We start from the raw sequence: 27,106 nt of genomic DNA, 5'->3' as shown, positions 1-27,106 counted from the left end.
CCTGGGGACTCTCGCTCATCCTTTCCTCAGAGCTGGGAGCCTCCTCTGGCTCTGCACCAATCCTGGGTAGGCAGCTGTCCTGCCTTGCTTTTCTTTGCTTTCTGTGGGGTTGCTGTTGCTTCCTTGATGAATCAAAACATGGCCTCCTATATGATCCACTTGAAGAACTAGTGTTTACTTGCCACTCTGCCTCTTTTCCATGACAGCAGCATGCACTAACTGCTTCTAGTCAGCCATCTTGGCAAGTCAGCCATCATGGCATTCCTTTTACTGACTTTCTTAATTATCTTGACAAAACACAGAATATTTCCTTGGCCAATTACCTAAGAGGTAAAAACAAAGCAAACAAACAAAAAGTCTTTTCACAATTTCCTATTAAAAGTAGACCAATACCTGAAGAAAAAGTTGTTTTAACATAGGGGATGAAATTCTAATTTCCCTTCATAGTGTTTTTGATATTAATGCTTAATTTTTAGAAAAATGTACAAATAGCACATCTAATCTTAGCTAGCTGAATCACATATAACATTTCTTTCCCAAGGTTCCTCTTCTACAGTCTTTTTGTATTAGTCCATTCTCAATGAAGAAATAGCCAAGAAGAGGTAATTTATAAAGGAAAGAAGTTTAATTGACTCACAGTTCCTCATGGCTGGGGAGGCCTCAGGAAACTTATAATCATGTTGGAAGGCAAAGGAGAAGCAGGCACTTCTTCACAGGGCAGCAGGACGGAGTGAGTGCAAGCAGGGGAAATGCTAGATGCTTATAAAACCATCAGATCTTGTGAGACTCGCTCACTATCATGAGGACAGCATGGGGGAAACCACTCCCATGATTTATCTCCACCAGGTCCCACCCTTGACATGTAGGGATTATGGGGATTACAATTCAAGATGAGATTTTAGGTGGGGACACAGCTAAACCATATCACTTTCTAATATCCAGTCAGTTTTTTTCTCCCCCTATACTTCTTTCTCGTTTTGGATCAATCATTCTACTTTAGAACAAAAATTTTTCTCCTTTTGTTTTAACAGAGCAATACACATCCTCATAACTTATGCTTTTCCTTACCAAGAGCACATCTTACCTATATTGTATACTTGCATGTAAAATAGTTTTCCTTATTATTTCTAGTAATTTTAGTTACATATTTTAATTAGAATTCTTAGCCCTTTATGACCTTAATTTCTAGTGAACACTAGGAAGAAAGCAAGTGTGAATGTCATACCAGCAGTCTATAGATTGGAAAATCTGTGGATTATAATTCTAGGAGCATGTACTGTTTTATAATACTTCTTTTTCAATGTGCCACAGAACATTTATTAACAGTCCCAACTGTCTTTAGTCTCTCTGTGGTAAGAAATGGTAGAGGAAGCAAATTTTTATTTCTATCTTGTTAGGGCTTTTTATCCCCCCATCCTTCGTAAGAATATTAAAAATTTCTAGTATAGCAAGGACATTTTTCACATGGGAATTTTATCTTACCTCTATTTTTTTTTTTTTTTTTTTTTGAGACGGAGTCTCGCTCTGTCGCCCAGGCTGGAGTGCAGTGGCCGGATCTCGGCTCACTGCAAGCTCCGCCTCCCGGGCTCCCGCCATTCTCCTGCCTCAGCCTCCCGAGTAGCTGGGACTACAGGCGCCGCCACCTCGCCCGGCTAGTGTTTTTGTATTTTTTTTAGTAGAGACGGGGTTTCACCGGGTTAGCCAGGATGGTCTCGATCTCCTGACCTCGTGATCCGCCCATCTCGGCCTCCCAAAGTGCTGGGATTACAGGCTTGAGCCACCGCGCCCGGCCTATCTTACCTCTATTTAACACTTACTTTTAATAATTATACTTGACATGCTCATAAAGATGAGATATTAAATAGCTAGCCATCACCTTAAGTTATTTTTCTTGCTGACAAGTTATGTCACATAGAGATAGCATGAAGTTATTTTACTAAATAAACCTAGGGAAGAAGAGTTGTACATCTGTATTATACTAAATGCCAACAACTCTGAAGGTATGCCTGCGTTAATCAAGCCAATATACTTTTATTAGCTACTATTTACCAAAGATTATCCAAGATTATGTAAACATGAAAAATATTTTAGGTTTGTTTCTAAGGTTTTAAGGAATACCTATTTTATGTAAGAACTTATTTTTCTTTAAGCCAATTAAATAATTCTCTTTTACAATTTAATTTTGACAATACCATAAGGAAAAAGAAATATATTACACATTCATAACATACATACTGACATATATAAATATAAACATAAAAACAAATCTTGTAGTATTCATTTAAAAATTTTAGCCCGGTGCCAAGTACGGTAACACAAAGCTCTCTAATATGTTAAAGGATATCTGGAAGTGAATTTTTTCTGGCCCATGAGACAAGATTACGTACCCAGATGGCTAAAGCTTTTGACTGATGTTTGTAGAAAAGACTTAGGATTTTTTCGATTCACCTTCTCTAAGAAATCTTTTAAAGAGGAAATCTTTGATTGATTTAATATCTTAGATGTTTAATACTTCTGTGTATCAATTAAAGAATGTGTCCCATTGCTTTTGTGGTATGTTGGATCCTTTCTTCTCTAATGTGCCTCACAAGCGATCAATTTTATCTTGGTTAACAGTTCACTGTGGCCACTGTAATTCCTTCTTGTCCTTAGTGAGGTTAACAGGTTTTAAAAAAATGCACAGGTTCTAGGGCCATAATTTTTGTACATAGAGAAAATTGTGCTTATTTTTGGTGTTTTTAAAGCGGTAAACATTGGGTTGATATAAGAAGCTAGCAGGCAGCTTCACTGATACTTCTTTAAGGCAAGTTTTTCTTTTCCTTTTTCTTTATCATTGTCTTCATTTTCTCTCTCCTTTCACTCCTCCTCTGAAGGTATTCTGGAAGAAGATGGAAACATGTAGGCAATAGTCTTTCCGCCACTGGAGATGTGTGATCGTATTCAGAGAAACTAAATGAGATATACCAGAATCCTCGCATATTCAAGTCCTGCAGTTGGCCCTGCAGAACCTTCATATATACAAAAGCCCTTCATATATGCAGATTTCCATTCCTGCAAATACTGTATTTTCAGTATGTGTTTGGTTGAAAAATATCAGCTTAGAAGCTGATATTATAAGCTTGTAAACTGACATTTTAAGCAGTTCAAACCCATGTTATTCAAGGGTCAACTGTATATTTACAGGTCATCTTTCATCTGAAGGACTTTCATGTCTACTACACAGGATGTTATAATGATCTATTGTCAAAAATGTTCTTTGCAACTTATAGAAACGTGAGAGTACAGCTTGTGTGGCTCAACAGAATTCTGATAAACTCTAGGATTAAAAAGAGAGAAGAAATAAAGGCAGGGTTGAAAAATGAGAAAGAAATGATAGTCTTTTAGACAAGGAGTTAAGTATTCAATTCACCATATTTTTGGATTCTACCAAACTTTGGAACACTCTCCTTGGCCCAGAAAATCTATCAGGAAACCGTACTTGAGCTAGGCTGCAAGTGAATGTTTGCTATACTTTCGATTTGTTATGGTCGCGTGTAGGAGAGAAAATGCTAAGCAAATATTTGCACATTGCACTGTAAGGAAATAAAAAATGCATTATAAGTGAATCAGTTGACCTCATGTTGTTTCATTAGAAGTAATTTCTTTTGGATTGTCTCTTTGCCTATAAATGTTCTTCCTTTGCATCTTAACAATAACTCTGTCATGAGTAGTCTGTGACTAGCTTCATTTTTTCCACTTTTGCTCCCCATGAACATGGTAAGTACCTCTCCCACTCTTTATGGGGCCTGCGTTCTACATCCTGCAAAGACCAGTTACATTTAATCCATTCTTTTCTTTAGAGGAACATTTCTCAAATTATCTCTAATTTTTCTGTGTTTTACAGTAAAATGGATCAGGTCTAAGGGTTCTCTAAGAGAATTTAGCATTTGACATTTTTATTTTTATAGCAATTGAAATACATCAATAAAACATATTCAGAAAGGACATTATATCAGACACTGCTGGCCTATTTTAGATTTTGTCATTTTTGATCATAGTTAGTTTTTGACCTTAATAATAAGTATTATTTTACTTATTGCCAGTGAGTGATAGGATAGAGCTTAACTAAATGCTTAAATGATTTGCCTGGATCCCCACATAGATCTACAGTTATTATATTCCTTAGGGTTTTGCTATAGCTATATAGAGGAAAGGGAATTCAGTCATCCCAATGCACATGGTACCCTAGGCATGCCAAACTCAAAAGAATCTATACTACAGCAGCTATATGCACAATGTAAGTACCAATTTAGTTTCACCAAAAATCATCACTTTGCATTAAATTCATATCACTGATTGGAATTTTATTGGCCGACCTTTTAAAGTTTTATATATGTTAAGATTCTATAATTATATACAACTCTAAGTGTAAGAAAAGTTATTGCTAGTTTTATGTGGGTGCATATATAGGTAATATAATACAAAATAATTTAGGTTAAAGGTTTATGTGGTAACTTTTCTCCTTATAAGGGTTTTTTCCTGGAGTGATATCATTAAAACATTTAAAACAGATTTTATGAAGTAACTACTGACACTAGGGGAAAGAGCTGAGCTCCATTCTGATTTGTGCAGAGTGACTGGGTATTCAGGGAGAATAAGGGAATAGGAAAGAGGAACAGCAGGGGCCTGAGCAGAGCCAAGGAAGTGAAAAATTACAAAAATCAGAAAGTGGAGGTTGGTCCCTGTAAACCCATGTGGGTTTGTTAACTGGTGCTCATCAAAGTTAGACTCCTAACCTGCTTTAGAGATTGGGAGACAAGAGCCCTATCTTCAGGCATTGACTGGAGGAAACAGTCAATTCTTTTGTCTACCTTGAGCTGATCAGGCAGGAACTTTAAGGGGTGGGAGGACCATCCTAGGGTTGTGGCCTTAGGCTTTTAGAAACTATTAATACATGTATGTTTGTTAAAGTCTTTATAGGTCAATGTTGAGGCTGAGCTGAAAAGAGTGCTCAGAGGAACCTGGAGAGACTTTGGTTAAAGAGAGAATCTTTGTCAGTGATAATTACAGTGTGGCACTTTCTCATAAACAGTGACTGCTATGTTTTAACTGTTGTTAAGTGAGCTTGATTTTAATATATTAGCTGAAAAAATATGGAAGATTATGCTCTTCATTTCAGGGCCGAGATCTGGACTATAAAATTCAGGAATATAAAGAAGCTGGAAAAGTCTTTCCAGATAACCAAATAATAGACTGGTTTATCCAACTGCTTTTGGGAGTTGACTACATGCATGAGAGGTATGTTCATTTGCTACTGGGAATATGATATATTTTTAACAGTCATGTCTGAACTTGAAAAGTGAATTTTTTTTCTATAATTGAAAGAAAACAAGTTCAAAAAATATATGATTGTAATTAAACATCTATAATATGTTTTTCCTTGAGAAAACTGTTGAATGATTATATCTAGAGGATTTATTTGCATAGTTTTTTGTTGCTTTTCTAAAACTCAAGTTGGCCTTGAATATAAGACAGAAATTTGTGTTAAACACATTTCATTATATCTGATCATCTCCTATGAATTACAGGAAGTTCTCAGATACCTTTGGCATCGTATGAATTTATTGTATCTTACAGCAGGCTTGAGTGGTAAATATCTTAGTATGCCGCAAATGAATTGTGTGGTCACCGTGGAATGTGTCAGTGCACACTTAGCTAGGTTCACATCCCAAAAGAGCTCAGTAATTGAGACAGAATGTATTCTTTAGCCTCACAGAGGTAAGTATTCAGATAGAAAGTCAGTTTTGATGTGAAGTATCTGATAATGAAGGTCAATTATTTCAATTATCTACGATTTACATTTACGATCTCTGCCTCAAAAAATGTATTTTAAAATTTTAATGAATTTTTATAGGTCAAAAGTAAGAAGTTTTAGAAGTTAAATGTTTTAGAGACCCAAAAATGATATGAACACGTTTGAAAAGATGAACATACATAGACAAAAAAGAAGTGGATACTCTGAGGTGTATATGGTAGCTTTCATCTTGGGAGTGGGCATTAACACACAGTACCATTCTTCTTGAATGAAAGGGGTAATTTATAAGGCACACCGGGGTCTAGCTATCCATGGATGTCAGATTGCTTAAATGTGTCATCTGTACTTCCTGACAGCATAAAAAGTAATCGGATTATTCTGGAAGTTGCCATGTATCTCCTAAAACACATGCTTGTTGATACAGATAGCTACTGATTTATTGACACCTCATAACAATCTGTTGGATGATGTCAAACTATCTTAAGAAATCTTTTATTGAAAGATTATTTGACTTAAAAGAATCAAATAATCTTTTACTAAGGTACCCAAAGCTACTGACTATAAAACGTCTATGTACATACATTTATATTGGTGTTTCTTTTATTTTCTTTACTATTTCTTAGCATATTGTTAGGTTACATACAAGAAAAACAACTAAAAAAAACACATATTAAGATGCTAACTATTGTATTCTATGCCCAAAATACAAAACTGGAATCTGGTTGATTTAAGAACCCAAATAGTTTTGATACCTTTAAGACTGCTTAGTAATAGTTCAAATAATGAGTTTAAAATAACCCTTCAAACAAAGGCTTATAATTTTTAAATCCTTTAATATTCAAAGAAAGTCATTAAATGAGACTAAATATTTGGATATTTGTGAATCCTTGGATCTGAAATACAATCCTTTGTGATTCAGGTAACAAGTGATGGTGCTTCTTAGTCATTGTGTTATTATAACCAATTATTGTAAAGTTTTTGTGTACAGAGAAATTATAGTTTCATATTTCAGTTCATTAATTCCCTCATTAGATAGTGATAAATTAAAAATAAGTGTCAACCTCAAAGAGCTGTCAGTAAGCGAGCAGGCATAAAACATGTACTCTTATAACTATAAGCCATGTACCATGGTGGATGTACATGATTAAGTGTCTCCACTATTCACTAGATTTGTGACCTTGAGCAAGCTGGTCATGAGAGCAAGCTCTCCTCTCTGAACCTGTTTCCTCATCTATTAGGTTGGTGCAAAAGTAATTGTGGTTTTTGCCGTTACTTTTAATGACAAAAGCCACTATTTTTGCACCTACCTAATATAAAGTAAGGATAATAATAGGACTCTCCTTGCTTACATTATAGGGTAGAAAATATGCACTGAGATATTATACAGTTTAAAAATTTGCAAAATGTTAAGCTCTGTGTAATGTCATTGTTATAATTTAATATAGAAATGAGAGCACAGACATCAAAAGCGGTTTTAAAAACGATGACAGTAACACGTGTTAGTAAGCATATGGCGCACCTGGAATTCTTTTATATTGTTAATGGGTATACATTGATATAAACACTTTTGAGAAATGTTTGGCAATACTTCCTAAGCCAAACATGCAAATACCTATGACCCAGTAATTCTATTCCTAAGGGTAGAAGTGAGTGCTGATGTCCAACAAAAGGTATACAGAAATGTCCATAGAAGCCTTTTTTGTAATTGCGAAAACACTAAAAAATATTCATCTACAGTGGAATGGTTACCTGAGTGTGGTATGGCCCTATAATGGACTTTTAAAATTACTATTCTATAATTTTAAAACAATAGACAATTGATAATAAGCATGACCTGGGTGAATCTCAGAGATCAGATGTAGGATGAAAGAAGCCAGGTGCAAAAGAGTCTATACTGTATGACTACATTTATATGAAGTTCAAAAGTAGGCAAAACTAATCTAAGATAAGTCAGAATAGAGATTATACTTGCAAAGGGGTTTTGCCTGGAAGGGGCACAAAGAAAGCTTCTGGGATGTTAGAAATGTTCTATATATTAATCTGGGTGGAGGATTACAAGAGTGGTACGTATGTTGATATATATGTAAAAAATCATCAAATTCAAGATTTTTGCATTTTAATGTAAGTTATACTGTAGTTTAAAACAAGTGATAAAAGTGCCAAGAAGAGTACAATTTAAGTGTTACAGGAGATCAGAAGAGAGATAATGTTTTCATTTGGGGAATCAATGGAGGCTTCTTCTTGGAAGAAGTAGCACTTGACCCAAGGTAGGTTTTGAGTATGATGAAAAATGGGTCAGAGCTTTCCAGATATAGGGAACAGAGCACAGCCACAGAGGTGGAAAAACATGGAAATCTTAGAGAGAATGGTGCGTGGTTCTGTTGGGAAGGCTCTTGGAGTCATGAATAAAGTTGTTGGCAAAGGTAGGTTGAGGTCAAGAGGGCTTTATTTTGGAGCATGGACATTGAACTCCACAAGCGCTTTTTGAGTAGAGTTATGTAATATTGCCAGAGCTTGCTTCAGGAAGGTTAGATGATAAATTATACTAAGGAGAGAAGATAACCTGAGTTATCAGTCAAGAACCTTTTATAATATACATGTATGAGATTATAAGGCCTAAACCAAGCTGGCAGAGGTGGGTAGAATGAGGAAAGATAATAATGAACTCAGTAAGATGAAATGGCTGGACTTGAAATTAAGTGGATCTGTGACATGTGATAGAAGGTCAAAGATGAACCTGAGGTTTTGTGCCTGGATGAATGAGAAGTTGGAAAGACAGGTTTGAAACAATGGTGATGAGTTTAATTGTGAATATGCTGGGTAGAATATGGAGAGAGAAGGAGAAGAAGAGGGAGGAGAGAGAGAGAATGAGAATGAGAGAAGGAAGTTAGAAGTGAGACCCTGGATCTTAGGGAACCATCAGGGCTTGACTTTGTTTGGATTCCTACAATATCAGAGCCCTGAAACAAAGACTAGGGTACAAATAGATTTTTTTAGGAGGTAATCTTAGAAAGCAGAAGCCAATGAGTGGGAAGAGTGAGAAGAAGCCAGAAAAGCTGTGCAGAATGCATGATTGAAGTAGTGACTGCTGTGGGTAGAGGGATGCAAAGGCAGGACTCTTCTAATAGTGGGTTAAGTTTTGGGTTTCTCTTCCTGCTTTCTTTCCTGACTTTTTGGAGAAAAAAAAAGCAGGCTGGGCAGTGACTCACGCTTGTAATCCCAGCACTTTGAGAGTCCAAGGCAGGTGGATCATGAGGTCAGGATTTCGAGACTAGCCTGGCCAACTTACTGAAACCCCGTCTCTACTGAAAATACAAAAAATTAGCTGGACATGGTGGTGAGTACCTGTAATCCCAGCTATTTGGAGGCTGAGGCAGGAGAATGGCTTGAACCCGGGAGGCGGAAGTTGCAGTGAGCTGAGATTGCACTATTGCACTCTAGCCCGGGCGACAGTGCAAGACTCCATCTCAAAAAAAAAAAAAAAAAAAAAAAAAAAAGCAACCTTGCTTAAATATAACTGTTGTTTTCTAGCACTATTATGAATTTCCTCTTGAAAAATTCTTGTATTTCTGGGAATTTGGAGTGAGGAGGGGAAGGAAGGTGTGTCTTCCTCTTGATGCAACTTTAGAATGGGTTTTAAATGGAGCAGTTACATATATATATATATGTTATTCCTGATTGTAAATGTGTAATCTATGTTTCACTTCTGTTGGTTTTCAATATTTAATTTAGGATAAAACATATTTCCTTCAGAAAATAAACTTATTTATCTTAATTATCTGATTTTAAAACATTTTAAATCCAAAAGAATGATTTTTTTAGGATATGGCATAAACATTGATAAATAATGATGTTAAAAAGCCAAGACTATTCACAGCTCACTGAGAGCTACTTTGAGAATGTAGCACTAAAACATGTTCTTGCTGAAGGGAGTCATGCTGTATTAACAAAACTCCAATGTCAGTGGCTTACAGCAGCAATCATTTCCTGCTCATGTTGCATATTGACAGATAGGGGTCATCTGCAAGTCTGTTCTACATGTCTTCATTCCAGTACCCAAACTGAAGGAGCAACCCCTATCTGGGACAGGCTTTACTCCTGGTGGAAGGAAAAGCAAGAGAGCGGAAACCCCTTGCTCAGACATGACAATCATCCAGTCTGTTCACATGTCATTGACCAGAGAAGTCACATGGCCACTCCTAATGTCAGAGGTGTGGGATGCCTCTTCCTCCCAAAGGGAGCCCTCACTGCAAGGAATAAGAAGTGTGAATACTTGGGAACAAGAATGAGTCTACTACAATGTTTCACTCAGTTTTAAACTAAAATCTTTCAAATCACAGCTGATAAATGTAGGCTTGTCTACAAAGCATTATTCTAGTTTTCTCCTTGTATGATCTACAGTATATATTAAAGTATATTTTGAAAATTACATAAATTGGCTTACATATGAGTTAAGAAGATTACCTTGGACACAATACATGTGAAGAGGTTAGGTTTGTTGCAAATGCCTTGAAAAACTTTTAGTTTATATATATGATGGTTGTTTTTATGTGTCAACTTGACTGGGCGGTAGATGCCCAGAATTAAACATTGTTTCTAGGTGTGTCTCCAGGGTGAGATTAGCATTTGAATCTGTGGACTCAGTGAAGTAGATTGCCCTCCTCAGGCATCATCTAATCCCTTGATGACTTAAATAGAACAAAAGACAGAGGAAGGAGGAATTTGCCCCCTTGTTCCTGCCTCACTACTTGAGCTAGACATCTCATCTTCTACCCTCGGACTGGGATTTACACCATTGGCTCCCCTGGTTCTCAGTCCTTTGGACTGGACTGAATTATACCATTGGCTTTCCTGGGTCTCCAGCTTGTAGACAGCAGATTGTGGGTCTTCTCAGCCTCCCTAACTTGTGAGCCAATTCTTTATAATAAATCATTTATCATGCATTTCTCTGGAGAACCCAGACTAATACAGCGCAGCCGCAGAGGAGATAAAGACGACCCTGGAAACACTAAGAAGAATGAAGTTACAGAAAAAAACGAAGGATCTGTTCACTCCTTTGGAGCTTTCCTGTACTTATTTTAATTTGGTTTATTTATATGCTATTCTAAATCTGTAACATATGGCATAAACATAAATAATGATGTCAAAAGCTGAGAGTATTCACAGTTCACTGAAAGCTGTCTTGAGAATGTTGCACTGAAACCCATTCCTGTTCTGGGCCGGGAGTTCAGTTAATGTCAATTTCTTACACTAAAGGACAGAGCAGCCTCTCTGCAGACAGCCCACCTGCTGGTGGTCTTGAGGCTTTGCGATTGTTGGTGCTTTCCCAGTGGAGGAGAGAACAGGGCTGGGACACTTACTCCAAGATGGCTTCCTCATCACCTCACTGCCCATGCATTTCCCAGCCAGCTCAGTGAGGTATTGTGGTAGAGTGGCTAAAATGTTCCCTGAAAGGCAGTGTTAAGAACTCATTTTTAGTGTAGTGAAGCTTCCAGGGAAGAGACATACTTGGAAATCTGAGTCAGTAAATATGACTGTGGAAGGAGGTGTCCTACCCCAGATTTGAAGATGGAAAAGCAGAGAGAAGCTGTGTTTGGTGTTACTGGAGATTCCTGCTTTCTCCTGGTCCTCACCTCTTCAGGATATCGTGTAGTCACTTTTTCAAGGCAAACTCACCCCTGAGCCAGGTGTGGGCACACTCCTGATGTGCTGGCAGTGGCCAATAGTTTGAGGAAGACCTGACCCTGCTTCTGACTTGTAATATAGAGGACTCATTGTGTTAGTGAGGGGACATGAGACAGATGAAGAAAGGCAGGTGCCTCAGCACCCAGGACAGGGGCCAAATGGCAGAGACCAGTAACGGGATTTGCCTAGGTTGTGCGTCACGAAGGATCCATTGGCTGTGCCAGCACCTTTGGCAAGAAGAGTTTGTGATCCACCCTGAGAACCTGCCAGATGAAGGACAGACCTCCAGGGAGGGTTTCAGAAACTATTCATATAAGGGCTTGAGGGGAGGTGAAGAGAATTGTCCATACCTTCTCCACAGTTCTACCTTGGGCTGGAGGCCTGAGAAATGCCTGCTCTCTGTACCTCCACAGACTGTTCTTCATCCTAACATGGGCCCTGGATGCTGGGGAAGAATGGCCTGATGGGGAGATGGAGATGGGATTTTTAGCATAAATTTTATTTTATTTTTTTATTTTTTTTGAGATGGAGGCTTGCTCTGTCACCCAGGCTGGAGTGCAGTGGCGTGATCTTGGCTCACTGCAAGCTCCGCCTCCTGGGTTTGCGCCATTCTCCTGCCTCAGCCTCCCGAGTAGCTGGGACTACAGGCGCCCGCCACCTCGCCCGGCTAGTTTTTTGTATTTTTAGTAGAGACGGGGTTTCACTGTGTTAGCCAGGATGGTCTCGATCTCCTGACCTCATGATCCGCCCACCTCGGCCTCCCAAAGTGCTGGGATTACAGGTTTGAGCCACTGCGCCCGGCCTTTAGCATGAATTTTAACCACAAACTGTCAGCAAATCTTAACCATATCACTTGGGTATCATGAAACATAGAAATGAGAAGGACCCACCACTGGAACAGATATGGTATGGTGCACATGAGATAATAGATGGAGAACTGTGTTGAGGATTTTAGAAGAAAGATTTCATATAAACTGTCTGTATTGCCTGTTACCTTATTATTTCTTAGATTTCATTTTCATATACTTCAAAGGAAAGGATATTAGCAAGCATGGGACAAAAATATCCTGGCCCATTTTGGCTTACTGTAACCGCTAAGCCAATACGTTATGATTTTTTTTTTTTTTTTCTCCTGAAACAGAGCCTCGCTGTGTCACTCAGGCTGGAGTGCAGTGGCATGATCTCAGCTCACTACAACCTCCACTTTCTAGGTTCAAGCAATTCTCCTACCTCAGCCTCCCAAGTGGCTGGGATTACAGGCATGCACCACCATGCCCAACTAATTTTTGTGTTTTTAGTAGAGATGGGGTTTCACCATGCTGGCCAGGCTGGTCTTGAACTCCTGACCTTGTGATCTGCCTACCTCGGCCTCCCAAAGTGCTGGGGTTACAGGCATGAGCCACCATGCCTGGCCAATTATGATTTTTCAATAGATATTTAGCAAATAGCTTGATACCTGGTTTGTTGCATAGAATTTATTGTTCCATTACCACAGTGCCAGCTAATTACTTCTCATAACTGCTTTCTAATATATTGTATGCCTTATTCTTAAAGTATCTACTGATGAGTTACTAATTTATATATTTATAGAGGCCTATCAGTGTATTATTGCTTGTGATTCATCTTCTGCTTGTCTAGTCTAGGTGTCATCAGGTGAGTTTCTTTGGAATGTTTTACTTATTCCAAAGTTATAGCACCAAGTTGTCTGGTGGGCTCCTTAGCTCACTATTCCAAATCCTAAACCTGTGATCTCTTTGACTTCCTAGAATCAATAGCTGTAGAAACTAAGTGATCAACTTAAGATGCTCTTAATTGCAAATAACAGCAGCAGATTAAAGAGTAGAGAAAATTTATTACCTTGCCTAACAAGAAGTCTCCAAAGTGAGTTGTTCTAGAGCCGGTTAACTTGGGTGGCTTGGCAGTATTATCTGGGGTTCTAGTTCTTTCTCTTTATTCCACCATTCTCAGTGTGGTTGGTTTTTGTAGTCAGGCTTGTCTTGTGGTTGCCAGGATGGCTGTAACACGACCACATATTCCGCCTTCATACAACAGTAACCAAACTCCAGAAAAGGTAAAAGGGACATATGGCATGTCACTCCCCTGCTTTTTTGTCTTTTAGAAGAGTAGGGAAATATTTCCTACAAGATTCCAGCAGACTTCCCTTATGTCTCATTGGTGTTAAAAATATTTTCAAAAAACATGGAAGAGACAAAATATATTAGTGGATTTTTTTTCATTGCAGTGCTGGCCTTAACTTTCTATTATCTGGGCTGTTTTGTAACTCTGTGGAGGCAGAGGCACACTCGAATATATTTGTCCAGCAGAGATGCAAATAATTTGTCTAGTGGAACAGATATCCCTGGTGATGATGGTTTATGGCCTTGTTGGGTATTAACCAGTTTTGTATCTAACTCAGTAATCATATCCCCGTGCCGCATTCACCCCCTACTCCCCCCACTTCCTTTACCTAACAGGTCTGAGGAGGGCTGAGCCTCCCCAGAGGCTCATGGGTTCTGGTGTCAAGGGAGAAGAGGAGGAGAATGGTTATGGGTAGGCGTTTAACAGTTCCTGCCATACCAAGAGAACCCCAAGAGTGGGCATAGAGAAAGCCAGATTTCATTTAACACAGTTAGTAAATACTGTTGTTCTCTTTTTAAATCAGTAAGTAGTCAGCAACATATTCATGTACAGCACAGGTCTAGGTATTGTGGGAATGTAAGAAGGCAGTAGAAAATAGTTATTAAATAGCAAAGTTTTTACAGATAAACAGACCTACGTGAGAATAGTGGTTTATAGAGTCAAATAGACCTAAGTTTGAACCAATAGGCTGTACAACATTGGGCAAGTTATTTGGCCTTTCTATGCCTTGATTTCCTCATCTCCAGATTGGGCATAATAGTAAAAAGATAGTAGTATAGTGCTTAGGATTATAACATCTGGAGTTATGGACCTCAAGATGAAGTGGCCTAGGGTTGCATTGTCTCGTTTTGCTCTTCTCTTTTCTCTCTATTCTTAGAAACATACTTGTTCTTCTCTAATCCACTGAAAGGTTAAAGAGGCTAAAGATTATTTGAATTAGCGGAATTCTCACTGTCATATCCAGTTCTTCACTTTATATGCTGATTTTATAGGCCCCGTTGAGTTTCTGCCCATTTGTGTCCTATAAAGTAAACTATGTGATCTTTATGAGTGACTTTTCTTTAAAATGTTCTTAGTCAGAATTTGCAGCTTTATTCAATAATTGAATAAAGCTGGATGGTTGAGGCCTGAACACTTTACAAAGGTAATTTTGTTACACTTGTATTATCATTAATTCTAGTGATAAAATTATTTTTATAATTGATATTTCTGGTTTTAATTTATAATAGTAATATTAATTTGGTTGGCATGTACCTGAGAGTGATCATTTACTGAGAGAAATGTTTCCTTACCACCAGATGAATGTCTTTATTGGTAATTATTTACAATTATAAATAATTCTTTAGTAAAGTGACAATGGTTAGGTTTCCCTTCTGCCATCTGTTACAGTTGCTGGTGTACTTAAAAAACTCTCTAACCTGAGTGTAAGCATTATGAGATACTGTCTTATGAATCTTTATATCTGTCACATTATATAGTATAGCACATAACATCTAGTTGGCACTCAATAATTATTTTTTTGATTAATGAATGAGTCCCACTAGAGTATTCATCTTTGTACCAAGGATGGTGTTTTAAAAACCAATATGCATTTCTTGAGCATCTACTGTGAGTGAAGAACTGTGAAGAAGAAGAGATGATATTAATAGAAATGTGGCTCAAGCATTTGCTAAGGCTGCCAGAAGCATTGGTAGGGCCAGATCTTGAAATCTCTAGCAGACTGTAGACTCTATTCCAGAAGCAGTGCAGAGCCACTGACGGACTTAAGTTGGTGTTTAAAGGACAGATTTTCATTTTGTAAAGTCACAACCCCATTTCTGACCTAAGGCTCAAGAATACTGCTCCCAGACTGGGTTCTCCTGTTTAAGCAGGGGGGCAGATACACTGCAGTCAATTTCTCCTTAAAGACTTTGACTCCAATTGTGTCCTTCTTTTCCATTATTTTTATTCAGGATTTCAGTTCTACTTTCTTTATATACCCCACAAATTATTAATTAGTGCTACCATTATTATTGGCTTATAAGCCAAAACTAGTTTAGATTTCCCCACTTTTATCAATCTCTTGGTTCACCACATCTTCCACCCCATGTCTTCCTTCTGTGGTCATGTTTTTCTCTCCCTAAAAGAAATCCTTAAGTTATGTGAATGGTAAACACTCAGTTTCTTTGCTTGTTTCTTTGAAAATGTTTTTATTTTTTTCCTCATTCTTTTATAATAGTTTAACTACTATTTCAGCTAAATATGTATTATTATTTAGCTGTTATTAAAAATGAAATTCCAGATGGACAGATATCTTATCTGACATTTTGAAAATATTATCTCACTGTCTTCTGGATTCTGTTATTGATGTTGAGAAGTCACTTTCCATCTAACAGACGTTCTTATTAAGGTAATATCTTTTCTTTCACTTGATTTTCAACATCTTCTTTGTCCTTGGTGTTTTCCAATATTACAGGGTTATGTCTACTTGCGGATTTTTTTTTAAAATTCTGCTTGGGATTTGTTTTGCTTCTGAACTTGTGAATTCGTGTCCTTCTAAATTCTGAAAATACCTAGTCATTCTCTCTTTGAATTTTGCTTCACCCCTGTTTTCCTTTCACAGTGCTTATAGACGTATGTTGGACCATCACTCACATTCTGCTCTTCATTGCTATGCACTCCTTTTAGGAATCTATTTATATATATATATTAGAACTTTAAGCCCATATTTCAGATGTCTCATACTCTTTTCTATGTTTTCTTTTTATTTATTTCTTTTTCTTTTCTTTTCTTTTTCTTTTTCTTTTTTTTTTTTTTTTGAGACAGAGTCTCACTCTTGTTGCCCAGGCTGGAGTGCAGTGGCATGATCTTGGCTCATTGCAACCTCCACCTCCCATGTTCAAGCAATTATCCTTTCTCAGCCTCCTGAGTAGCTGGGATTACAGGTGCCTGCCACCATGCCCAGCGAATTTTTGTACTTTTAGCAGAGATGGGGCTTCGCCATGTTGGCCAGGTTGGTCTTGAACTCCTGACCTCAGGTGATTCACCTGCCTCAGCCTTCCAAAGAGCTCAGATTACAGGCGTGAGCCACCGTGCCCAGCCTTTTCTGTTTTTAATCTTTTTTTCTTTTTGCACCTCAGTTGAAATATTTTTCACTAACCATTATGCCAGTTTCTAAGTCTTCTTTTCTGCTGTGTCTAATTTGATTTCAAACATATGCACTGAATTCTTAATTTTAGTAAAATTTTGTTTCAGTTTTAGAATCTTTATTTGATTCCTAGAAAATCTAGCTCTCTATTGAAATTCTCCATTGTGTCAATTATTTTCTTGAGCATATAATCACAGTTATTTTGAAGCCCTTGTCCAATCATTTCAATAAGTGGATCACTTGTGTATTTGTTTCTATATCTCTTTTTTTCCTTTGGTTTTTAATCATTTGGTCTTATCTTTTGGCATGCCTGGTAGTTTTTGAGTGAATGCTGAACAATATATGTGAAATATTGAGAGATGTTAGATGATATTATCTTTCTCTGGAAAGGGTTTTTTTTTTTTTTTCTCTGCCTGAGAGTTATATTTAGGGCAGATCACCTTGATCTAATCAGGAACTGAAATAGTTTAACTGTAGGCTGTAGGCTTTTGGAGGTTTGGTCTATTTTTAGTTTACCTTTATTTCTATGAAGAAGTTTTTCAGAGCTTTCAGCTGAAAGCTTTAGTTTTTTACTAAGATACCTCTTCCTTTGTGGACCCTGAAATCCAAATTTATTGAATCTACTCAAAGCTCTGATTAAAAATTTAAAATAAACTTTATTTTTTAAAGCAGTTTTAGGTTCACAGCAAAATTGAGTGGAAGGTACAGAGATTTCCCTTATACCCCCTGCTCCCACACATGCATTGCCTCCCCTGTTTTCAGCATTGCTACCAGCCATACATTTGTTATAACAGATGAACTTACATTGACAGATCATTATCGTCAAAGTCTATAGTTTACATTAGGCTTCATTCTTAGTGCTGTACATTCTTTGAGTTTGGGCACATGTGTGACATGTAACCATCATTTTAGTACCATGAAGTTGTTGCATGGCCCTAAAAATTATCTGTGCTCTCCTTACTCATTCTTCCCTCCCTCTTAAACCTTGGCAACCACTTATCTTTTTGTTGTCTCCATAGTTTAACATTTTCTAGATTGTCATATAGCTGGAAACATATATGGATTTCTCAGACTGACTTCTTTTACTTAGTAGTATGCATTTAAGTTTCCTCTATGTCTTTTCATGCCTTAATAGCTCATATCTTCTTAGCACTAAATAATATTCTATTGTGTGAATGTACCACGGTTTATTTAACCATTCACCTACTGGAGGACGTTTTTGTTGCTTTCAAGTTTTGGCAATTATGAATAAAGCTGCTATAAACACCATTGTGCAGGTTTTTGTGTGGACATAGTTTTTAATTCATTTGAATAAATACCGAGGAACATGATTGCTGGATTATGTGGTAAGCATTTGTATCATTTTGTAAGAAACTGCCAAACTGTCTTCCAAAGTGGCTGAACCACTTTGTATTCCTACTAGCAGTGAATGAGAGTTTTTGTTATTCTACATCCTTGTGAGCATTTGGTGTTGTCGGTGTCTGGATTCGGGCCATTCTAATAGGTGTGTAGTGGTACTTCATTGTTGTTTTAATTTGCATTTCTCTGATGACATATGATGTGGAACATCTTTTCAGGTTTATTTGCCGTTTGAATATCATCTTTTGTGAGGTGTCTGTTAAGGTCTTTGGCCCATTTTAAAACCAGATTGCTTTCTTGTTGTTGAGTTTTGATAGTTCTTTGTATATTTTGGATAACAGTCTTTTTTTTTTTTTTTTTGAGACTGAGTCTGTCTCTGTCACCCAGGCTGGAGTGCAGTGTCACAATCTTGGCTCACTGCAAGCTCCACCTCCCGGGTTTACGCCATTCTCCTGCCTCAGCCTCCCAAGTAGCTGGGACTACAGGTGCCCGCCACCATACCTGGCTAATTTTATTTTTGTATTTTTAGTAGATACAGGGTTTCACCACATTAGCCAGGATGGTCTCTATCTCCTGACCTTGTGATCTGCCCGCCTCAGCCTCCCAAAGTGCTCGGATTACATGGCATGAGCCACTGCGCCCGGCCAGCAATCTTTTTATCAGATATGTCTTTTGCAAATCTTTTCTCCCAGTCTATGGCTTATCTTTTTATTCTCTTGACAGTGTTTTCTTGCAGAGCGGGAGTTTTTTATTTTAATAATGTCTAGCTTATCAATTACTTCATGAATTGTGCCTTTGGTGTTCTATTTTAAAAGTTATCACCAAACTTAAAATCATCTAGATTTTATCATGTATTATTTTCTAGCAGTTTTATAGTTTTACGTTTTACATTTTTTAGGCCTGTGATTCATTTTTGAGTTAATTTTTGCACAGGCTGTAAGGTCTGTGTCTAGATTCATCTATTGTATATGAATGCCCAGTTGTTTCAACTGTGTTCCATTGCATTGCCTTTGCTTCTCTGTCAAAGATCAGTTGACTGTATTCATGCAATTTTATTTCTGGGCTCTCTATTCTGTTTTATTGGTCTTTTTTTTTCTCCCCAATACTATACTGTCTTAATTACTGTACTTTATAGAAAGTCTTCACATCAGGTAGTATCAGTCCCCCAACATTGTTGTTCTCCTTCAAATGACCAAATAGAGGTCTTTTGCCTTTCCATACAAACTTTAGAATCTGTTTATCAATGTCTACAAAATAACTTCCTGGGATTTTGATTGGGGTTACATTGCATCTATTGATCAATTTGGAAAGAATCCATATCTTGACAATATTGAGTCTACCCATCCATGAACATGGATTATTTTTCCATTTATTTAGTTCTTCTTTGATTTTTTTTTTTCATTACAGTGGTGTAGTTTTCCTCATATAGATCTTGTACCTATTTTATTAGATTTATACCTAAGTGTTTCATTTTGGGGGTACTAATGTAAGTATATTTTAATTTTAATGTCAAATTCTACTTGTTCGTTGCTGGTATATATGAAAGCAATTGATTTTTGTATATCAATCTTGTATTCTGCAACATTGCTACAATTACTTCTTAATTCCAGGAGGTTTTCTTAATTGATTCTTTTTGATTTTCTACTTAGATGATCATGTCATCTGTGAACAGAGAGAGTCTGTTTTTTCTTTTTCCATCTCTAGACCTTTTGCACTTCTTTTTCTTGTTTTACTTAATTAGCTAGGACTTTCAGTATAATGTTGAAAATAAATGATTAGAGGGGACATTTTTCCCTTGTTCCTGATATCAGGAGAAAAACTTCAGGGTTCTCATTGTAAAGTGTGATGTTAGCTGTAGGTTTGTTGTAAATATTCCCTATTTCTGGTTTATCAGAGTTATTGTCATGGATGGGTATTGGATTTTGTCAATTGCTTTTTCTGCATCTATTGATATTTTCATGTGATTTTTCTTCTTTATTCTGTTGATGTGATGGATTACATTAATTGACTTTCAAATGTTCAAGCAGCTTTGCATACCTAGTATAAATCCCACTTGGTTGTGGTGTATAATATGTATATTTTTTAGACAGCATCTCGCTCTGTCATCCAGGCTGGAGTGCAGTGGGGTGATCTCAGCTCACTGCTGCCTCTGTCTCCCAGGTTCAAGCGATTCTCCTGTCTCAGCCTCACAAGTAGCTGGGATTACAGGCGCCCGCCACCACACCCAGCTAACTTTTGTATTTTTAGTAGAGATGGAGTTTCATCGTGTTGGCCAGGCTGGTTTCAAACTCCTGACCTCAGGTGATCTGCCGACCTCGGCCTCCCAAAGCGCTTGGACCACAGGAATGGGCCACCGCACCTGGCCTACAATGTTGGATTTGATTTGCTAATATTTCATTGAGGATTTTTGCATCTACATTCATCAGAGATACTGGTTTTTAGTTTTCTTTTCTTGTAATGTCTTTGTTTGGTTTTAATATTGGGATGATGCTGACATCTTAAAATGAGTTAGGGAGTATTTCCTCTGCTTTTATTTTCTGAAAGAGATTATAGATATTTAGTGTAATTTCTTCCTTAAATATTTGGTAGAATTTGCCAGTGAACCCATCTGGGCCTGGTGTTTTTTATTTGGAAACTTATTAATTATTGATTGAATGTATTTAATGAAGATGGGCCTATTCAATTGCCTGCTTCTTCTTGTGTGATTTTTGGCAGCTTGTGTCTTTGAAGGAATTGGTTCTATAATCTATGTTATCAAATTTGTGGTTATAGATTGTTAATAGTGTTGCTTTTTTATTCTTTTAATGTCCACGGAATCTGTAGTGACACCCTCTCTTTCATTTTTGATTTTAATAGTTTTTGTCTTCTGTCTTTTTATTTTAGTTTGGCTGGCTAGAGGCTGGTTGATTTTATTGATCTTTTCAAAGAACCGGCTTTTATTTTTATTGATATTCTTTATTGGTTTCTTGTTTTCAATTTTATTATTTCTACTGTAGTATTTCTGCTTACTTTGGATTTAATTTGCTTTTCTTTTCTAGTTTTCTGTGGTGGAAGCTTAGATAACTGATTTCAGATCTTCCTTTTTTTTCTAATATATACATTAAATGCTATACATTTCCCTCTAAGCACTGCTTTTGCTATATCGCACAAATTTTGATAAAGTGTGTTTTAATTTTCATTTAGTTCAAAATATTTTAAAATTTCTCTTGAGATTTCTTCTTCATTGTTTAGAAGTGTGTGGTTTTATATTCACATATTTTGTGATTTTCCAGTTTTCTTTCTGTTATTAATTTCTAGTTTGATTCCATTTTGATGTGAGAGCAGAAATGGTATGATTTCTCTTCTTTCAGATTTGTTAATGTTTTATGGCCTAGAATGACTTTCATTTTCTTTTTGAGTAATTCCCAGGGAATTTTTCTCATTTTTATGTGAGCTCAACTGTGTATATATGAAGATATTTGTATGCTTTATTCAGCATTTTAGTTTTTTATGTAAAGATTTTCAAGTTTTCTAGTTCTTCATAATTCCATAAAATAAAGGTCTTAACTGACATAATTTACAGTACTGGCTTGTAGTCAGATTTAATAAGTGTTACCTATTCTTAAATGTCATCAACAACATTATTATTTTCACAAGTATACAAAACTTGGACATTTGGGTAATAATAGATTACAAACTGGTCTATCAATTGAGGATATGGTTACTGGATATAGTACTATGTAGATTATGCTACAAAAACATAATAAAATATAGCCTACTAAAATAGTTGAAAGCATGTCACCTTTCTCCAAACCACATGTTCCCCACCCTTTAAAATCTTTATTTTAAAACTTTTGTTTCCTCAAACAGGGAAACTGGAAAGTGTTGTGACTTTGTAGCTTTTAAACACTGAAAGATATATCTATGGGAGTATATATTTATGTATAAATCACATGCAATAATATATATTATTTACGTGGGGATTTAAACATTTTATATTCTGCGTGAAGTTGTATATCTTTTTTGCCTTTTGTAGGAGGATACTTCATCGAGACTTAAAGTCAAAGAATATATTTCTGAAAAATAATCTACTTAAAATTGGTAAGATTTTAAAAGGTATGAATTCCAAAAACACAGAACAGTATATTCTAGATATTATCATATCAAATTTAAGTAAATGGTACATGGAAGTGTTAGAGTAATCATTGGTTTATTTAAATTTCTCCAATTTTTAAGTATGTGTGCTGCTGAAACGAGCACTAAATTTCCCAGGTTTCTTACCTGATGGGCCCAACAAAACCTAATTATGTTGTTTCTGAGTATCTGATATAAATTGAGGTATACAAATCTATCAAATTTATTTGATAGATTTTCAAATATACTTTGAGTTCCCTGTGTCATGCCAGGCACTTTACAAGTTATTAGAGTCTTTTTACTGGTTTGATTAGTTACTACGGGTTTCTCATTTATATTATTTCATCACAAGCAATAAGCGGTTATAGATAATTAAAATGTTGATATAATGGCTTTATTAACCTTTAGTTCTTCAGAACTGTACCTCTCCTCATTACCAGCTACTAGATCATCTAATCATCATATAGGGTGTTCTTGGGGAAGGAAGGAATAAAAGCGTGCAACTAGTTAGGCAAGTATAAAAAAGCTGATAGATTCAAATTTTTATAGTCATAGTCATGTTCTTAAAAAGTCTCAGATCTTTTCTTTAAAACTCTCCTTTATTGTAAATTTAAGAAGAAATTCTTCCCCCCTCAGGTGAAATTGTATATCATCTTGTTTAGCTTTTCCAAAATCATTCTGTTTGCCATTATTCAGACTTGAAATAGCTTTTTATATCACATTGTCTAGTTTCCCATAATTCCAGAAGTAAAGCATTTTAGCTTACATAATTCACTTTCCTGGCTCTAAGTCTTCCTTCTCCTATAAAACTTATGTTTTTAAAGCTATTTACCAGCGTTGTGTAATTTAAGATATATTACTTCTCTTTCCTGTTAAAATACTATGAACCGTTGCATCATAAAATGGTCACATTAGGCACTCATTCAGTTGTTCATTTCCAGGGCTAATTTTCTGTTGGCTTAAAGTATTCATAAAAATTAATTATTTTTTCAAGGAGATTTTGGAGTTTCTCGACTCCTAATGGGATCCTGTGACCTGGCCACAACTTTAACTGGAACTCCCCATTATATGAGTCCTGAGGCTCTGAAACAGCAAGGCTATGACACAAAGTCGGACATCTGGTGAGTGGCTCGTGGGCTAGACTCTTCATCTGCTGTCCTAAAACAATGGTGCATTTTGTCTTTCAGCTCATTTGCTTGCTGCATACATTCACTTTATCCCTTTGATGTGAATATTTCTGTGACCAGAGTAAAAGAAGGTCTTTTGCATTTAGAGCTTGATCTATTTCATTAAACTAGTTTCAGAAATTCTCTTTATTCATTGATTAATTGGTTGGTTTTGGATTTTTAGTTCCTGAATCACAAGGGAAAGTTCTTAATGTACCGTAAGCATTAAATTTTAATACATTTCTGTTAACCTATTAAATAAAGTATTTGTAAACCTAAGTACTGTCCTTATTCTATTTTAAGATTAACTTCAATCTCTTGGGGAATGTACAGATTTTCTATATATTTTTTTCTTTTTGTTACTTTTAAGAATTTTACTAAAGATACTGGCTTTAAGGACAAACTATTTTTTTTTTTTTTTTTTTTTTTTTTTGAGACCGATTCTCGCTCTGTCGCCCAGGCTGGAGTGCAGTGGCATGATCTCGGCTCACTGCAACCTCCGCCTCTTGGGTTGAAGCAATTCTCCTGCCTCAGCCTCCCAAGTAGCTGGGACTACAGGTGCCCGCCACCATGCCCGGCTAATTTTTTTGTATTTTTAGTAGAAATAGGGTTTCACTGTGTTAGCCAGGATGGTCTCGATCTCCTGATGTCATCATCTGCCCGCCTCAGCCTCCCAAAGTACTGGGATTACAGGTGTCAGCCACCGTGCCTGGACTAGGATAAACTAAATTTTAAAATTTCTGGATTTTCAGTGATAGATACATCTGCGATGTCTCAGTTTCTCTGAGCTCTTGTATCAAAGTAATTTCTCCTTCCTTGTTATGGAACTAGGTGAAATCTCACTGCAGAAGCCATGTGGAAAACTGTGTTCAGTATGTTCTAGTGTAAGCAATAGGTCCTATTTCTTTTCCTTTGAAGAGGAATCTTAATATATACTTTTCTGCTTGTTAAGGACTGAAAGAACAATCTAGCTGAGGGCTAGTTAATTAAGTAAATAATTATTGTATACAAATCAACATAAATAGTTCTGAGCTTTCAAAGATAAGCAGTGCAAAAGATGTGCTCACTTCACTCTTCTAAAGAAGACAAAGTAGAAAATTACGTTTTCTCTGGTTAGGGAAAAGTGAACCACAACAGGGGATATTGCTTAGGATTTTCACAAGGGTCGTTATCTGTTCCTTGTTCTCCTGCCTACCAAATGGGAGAGAACATTGTCAAGATTAGGTCTAGGTATGGCAGTTCCCCACAAATCCTGTCCTTTCAATTCAGTCTTGCAATTGTTCATTTCTAAATTATTGACAGGTTTTTTTTTTTTTTTTTTCAATCATTGGCTTACTTCTGCCCTGGAGGTCTTTTCCAATTCACCTATCATCTTCTCTCTTCTTTCCTTCTAACCCACTTAACTACCACATCCAAAAGAAAAGGAAAATCCAAACCAAACAGAACCAAACATCACAAAGGTATTTTTAGAGGAATAACTAATGAGTTCCTTTAAATTTTGCTTTATTGAACATCTACTATTTGCCCAGAACTATGTAACATCCCTTAGGTATAAAGCAAAAGTGATAGGATTCCTACCTATCAGGAGAAATCTTGCTTCTTTTGGAGTCCCTTTCTCTAGTTTGAGAATCAGTTTTGGGCTTTGCTTCAGATTGGATTTCAATTATGTACCTATATATCTCTTTACATCTAATTTTAAAAATTAATATTATAGACATTTTTAAATAGACTCAAATATATATCTTTATAGTTTAAGGTTATATGGTATCTCAGGAAGATATTATGTTATGTCATCTGAATTAAGAGTAAATTAATTTACAAAGCCTATCATTTAAGTTTTTGGAATTATATGTAACAAACCTGGCTCCTTTTGACGGGCATCTGTATCTGCTTTCCAGATCAGATGAATGTCTTCTAGAAGATGAAAGCAAAGAACCCACGGAGAGGAAAGGAAAGCATAGAGTATTTGTCTCAGTTATGTCAGTGTTATTTCTTTTTTAAAAAAATTGCTCCTGCTCTTACTATTACTATAATGGAGAATTATGGGATATCAGACAGTATTGCTGTAGTTTAGGATTACAAAAATGTCTGACTAAAGAAAAAAAAACAACCAAAACCTCCAAAATATAACAAATGCTGAAGGATTTTAATGTGTTTCTCTGAGCTTTAGGTTAGCTCTCCTTGCAGAGATTATTAACTTTTCAGCAAGTACAAGCTTAGGATTCATCATCATCCTGACCCCAAGTAACCACCTTATTATGGATTTAGTAATTACCTTGGTTGTATCAGAATCAAAGTGGGCTTATCTGGTAATGAAATTTCTATTGCCAAACTAAAATGGGAAGAATAAGAGAACTATTAATTATAGTGGCAGATACATACATGTGATGAGTAATCTTTAGTAGACACTCTTAGAAAAATTAGATTGAAGGAGGTCGAGAACCTGTCTCTGAATCTCAGTGTGTAGCATCTGTTTATTGTGGATTTTTTTTTTTAGGATTGGAAACATTTATGAATAATTGACAAGTGTTTTATTTTAGCACTAATAGCTGTACATATTATATTTATAATGCTTAAAGGAGAATTTGCTTAAAGGAGAATTGGCTTAATACTAATTATGTTTTCATCTGTTAATGTTTGCTCATATGTAACATTATCTTCATTCTGAAATCTGTTAAACTTTTCCGGCTTCATTTATTTATAGCATTCAGTACAGGAAGTCCTTCTCCTAAAAGTGGGTTAGGTTCCAAAAGTTTATAAAGTGATTTGCAAAGTTAGGATAATTAGGTTTACTGAGGACAATGCTTTGTTCACAGCTGATTTGTATAAGCAATTGTTGAATACTCTTGTACCCACAGGAGAAATACAAATATGAGTTGGGTTCCTAGGCCAGCTCATTAAATTGATTTAAACTATGAATAGTTAGAGTATGTTATTTTGGTAAGAGAAACAAATAAAGGACAATATTATTTGAATAGTGGTACTGCAATTAAACAGAAAGAAAACAATATTTCACTGTTGGTCTTGTGTACTTTGTTGTGAGAAGCCAACTAGATGGCTCTTTGATCTTGTAGCCCCCATATTCTTTGAGTGATTTAAGTAAAGGGAACAGTGGTGGGAATAGTGGCAACATCCAGAGTGTACTGTGAAGCTCTCAGGGTTTTTCTCGGAGATTGGGTGTGGAGGTTGGTTGGGTAGCGGACAGAGAAGGAGTCTAATGTTGTTCATGCCCAACATTGGACTCAGGCTCTTGTGATCTTGCGGCCGAAGTATCAGACAAGGATTAGCTATGGGTAGAAGAAAATAGAGAAGAACCAGCACCTGCCTGACCTGCCAGGACCAAGAAAGTATTCTCACAGAAGAACATTTCCAGGATGGTCAGGGAAGGGATGGGGACAACAGCCTATTTTTTTTGAGAAATACAGTCCAACTTGGCAGCATTTCCTGTAACTAAAATGGGGCCATCTAGTAGCTGGCAGCCAACAGCTTCATCAGCTCCCTCTTAGTGAAGAAAGCTCTGGAGCAAAAGAATTCATTTTTTTTCATTGCCCATGGCCTGGGAAGTTCTTATATGGGTTCAGAAGGAAGCTATTGACTAGGGAGTGCTTTCCTAGGGAATAAGCACTGGAGTCAGTTTTTTCATCCAATAGAAGCTTGGGTAAGAAAACATTGCAGTGAGGTGAAGTATATTTGAGTGTTAATATATTTTTTTCAATGACTAGA

At 36.5% G+C, this 27,106-nt stretch overlaps 1 protein-coding gene across 2 annotated transcripts in view; it reads left to right on the top strand.

Annotated features, from left to right (window-relative positions):
- The window catches only part of NEK11 (NIMA related kinase 11), a 331,953-nt gene that overhangs the window by 74,739 nt on the left and 230,108 nt on the right, over window positions 1-27,106 (top strand). For both annotated transcript variants that reach the window (XM_033212686.1, XM_033212687.1), the window contains exons 4-6: window positions 5,159-5,277; window positions 22,120-22,184; window positions 23,212-23,338. In XM_033212686.1, the coding sequence (XP_033068577.1) occupies window positions 5,159-5,277; window positions 22,120-22,184; window positions 23,212-23,338 (311 nt within the window). The remainder of the gene's footprint in view (window positions 1-5,158; window positions 5,278-22,119; window positions 22,185-23,211; window positions 23,339-27,106) is intronic.

This window comes from Trachypithecus francoisi, unplaced genomic scaffold, assembly GCF_009764315.1.
Source record: "Trachypithecus francoisi isolate TF-2019V2 unplaced genomic scaffold, Tfra_2.0 Lachesis_group0, whole genome shotgun sequence".
NCBI lineage: Eukaryota > Metazoa > Chordata > Mammalia > Primates > Cercopithecidae > Trachypithecus > Trachypithecus francoisi.
Note: the sequence above shows the minus strand (reverse complement) of the source record. Positions and strands in the feature narration are given on the sequence as shown.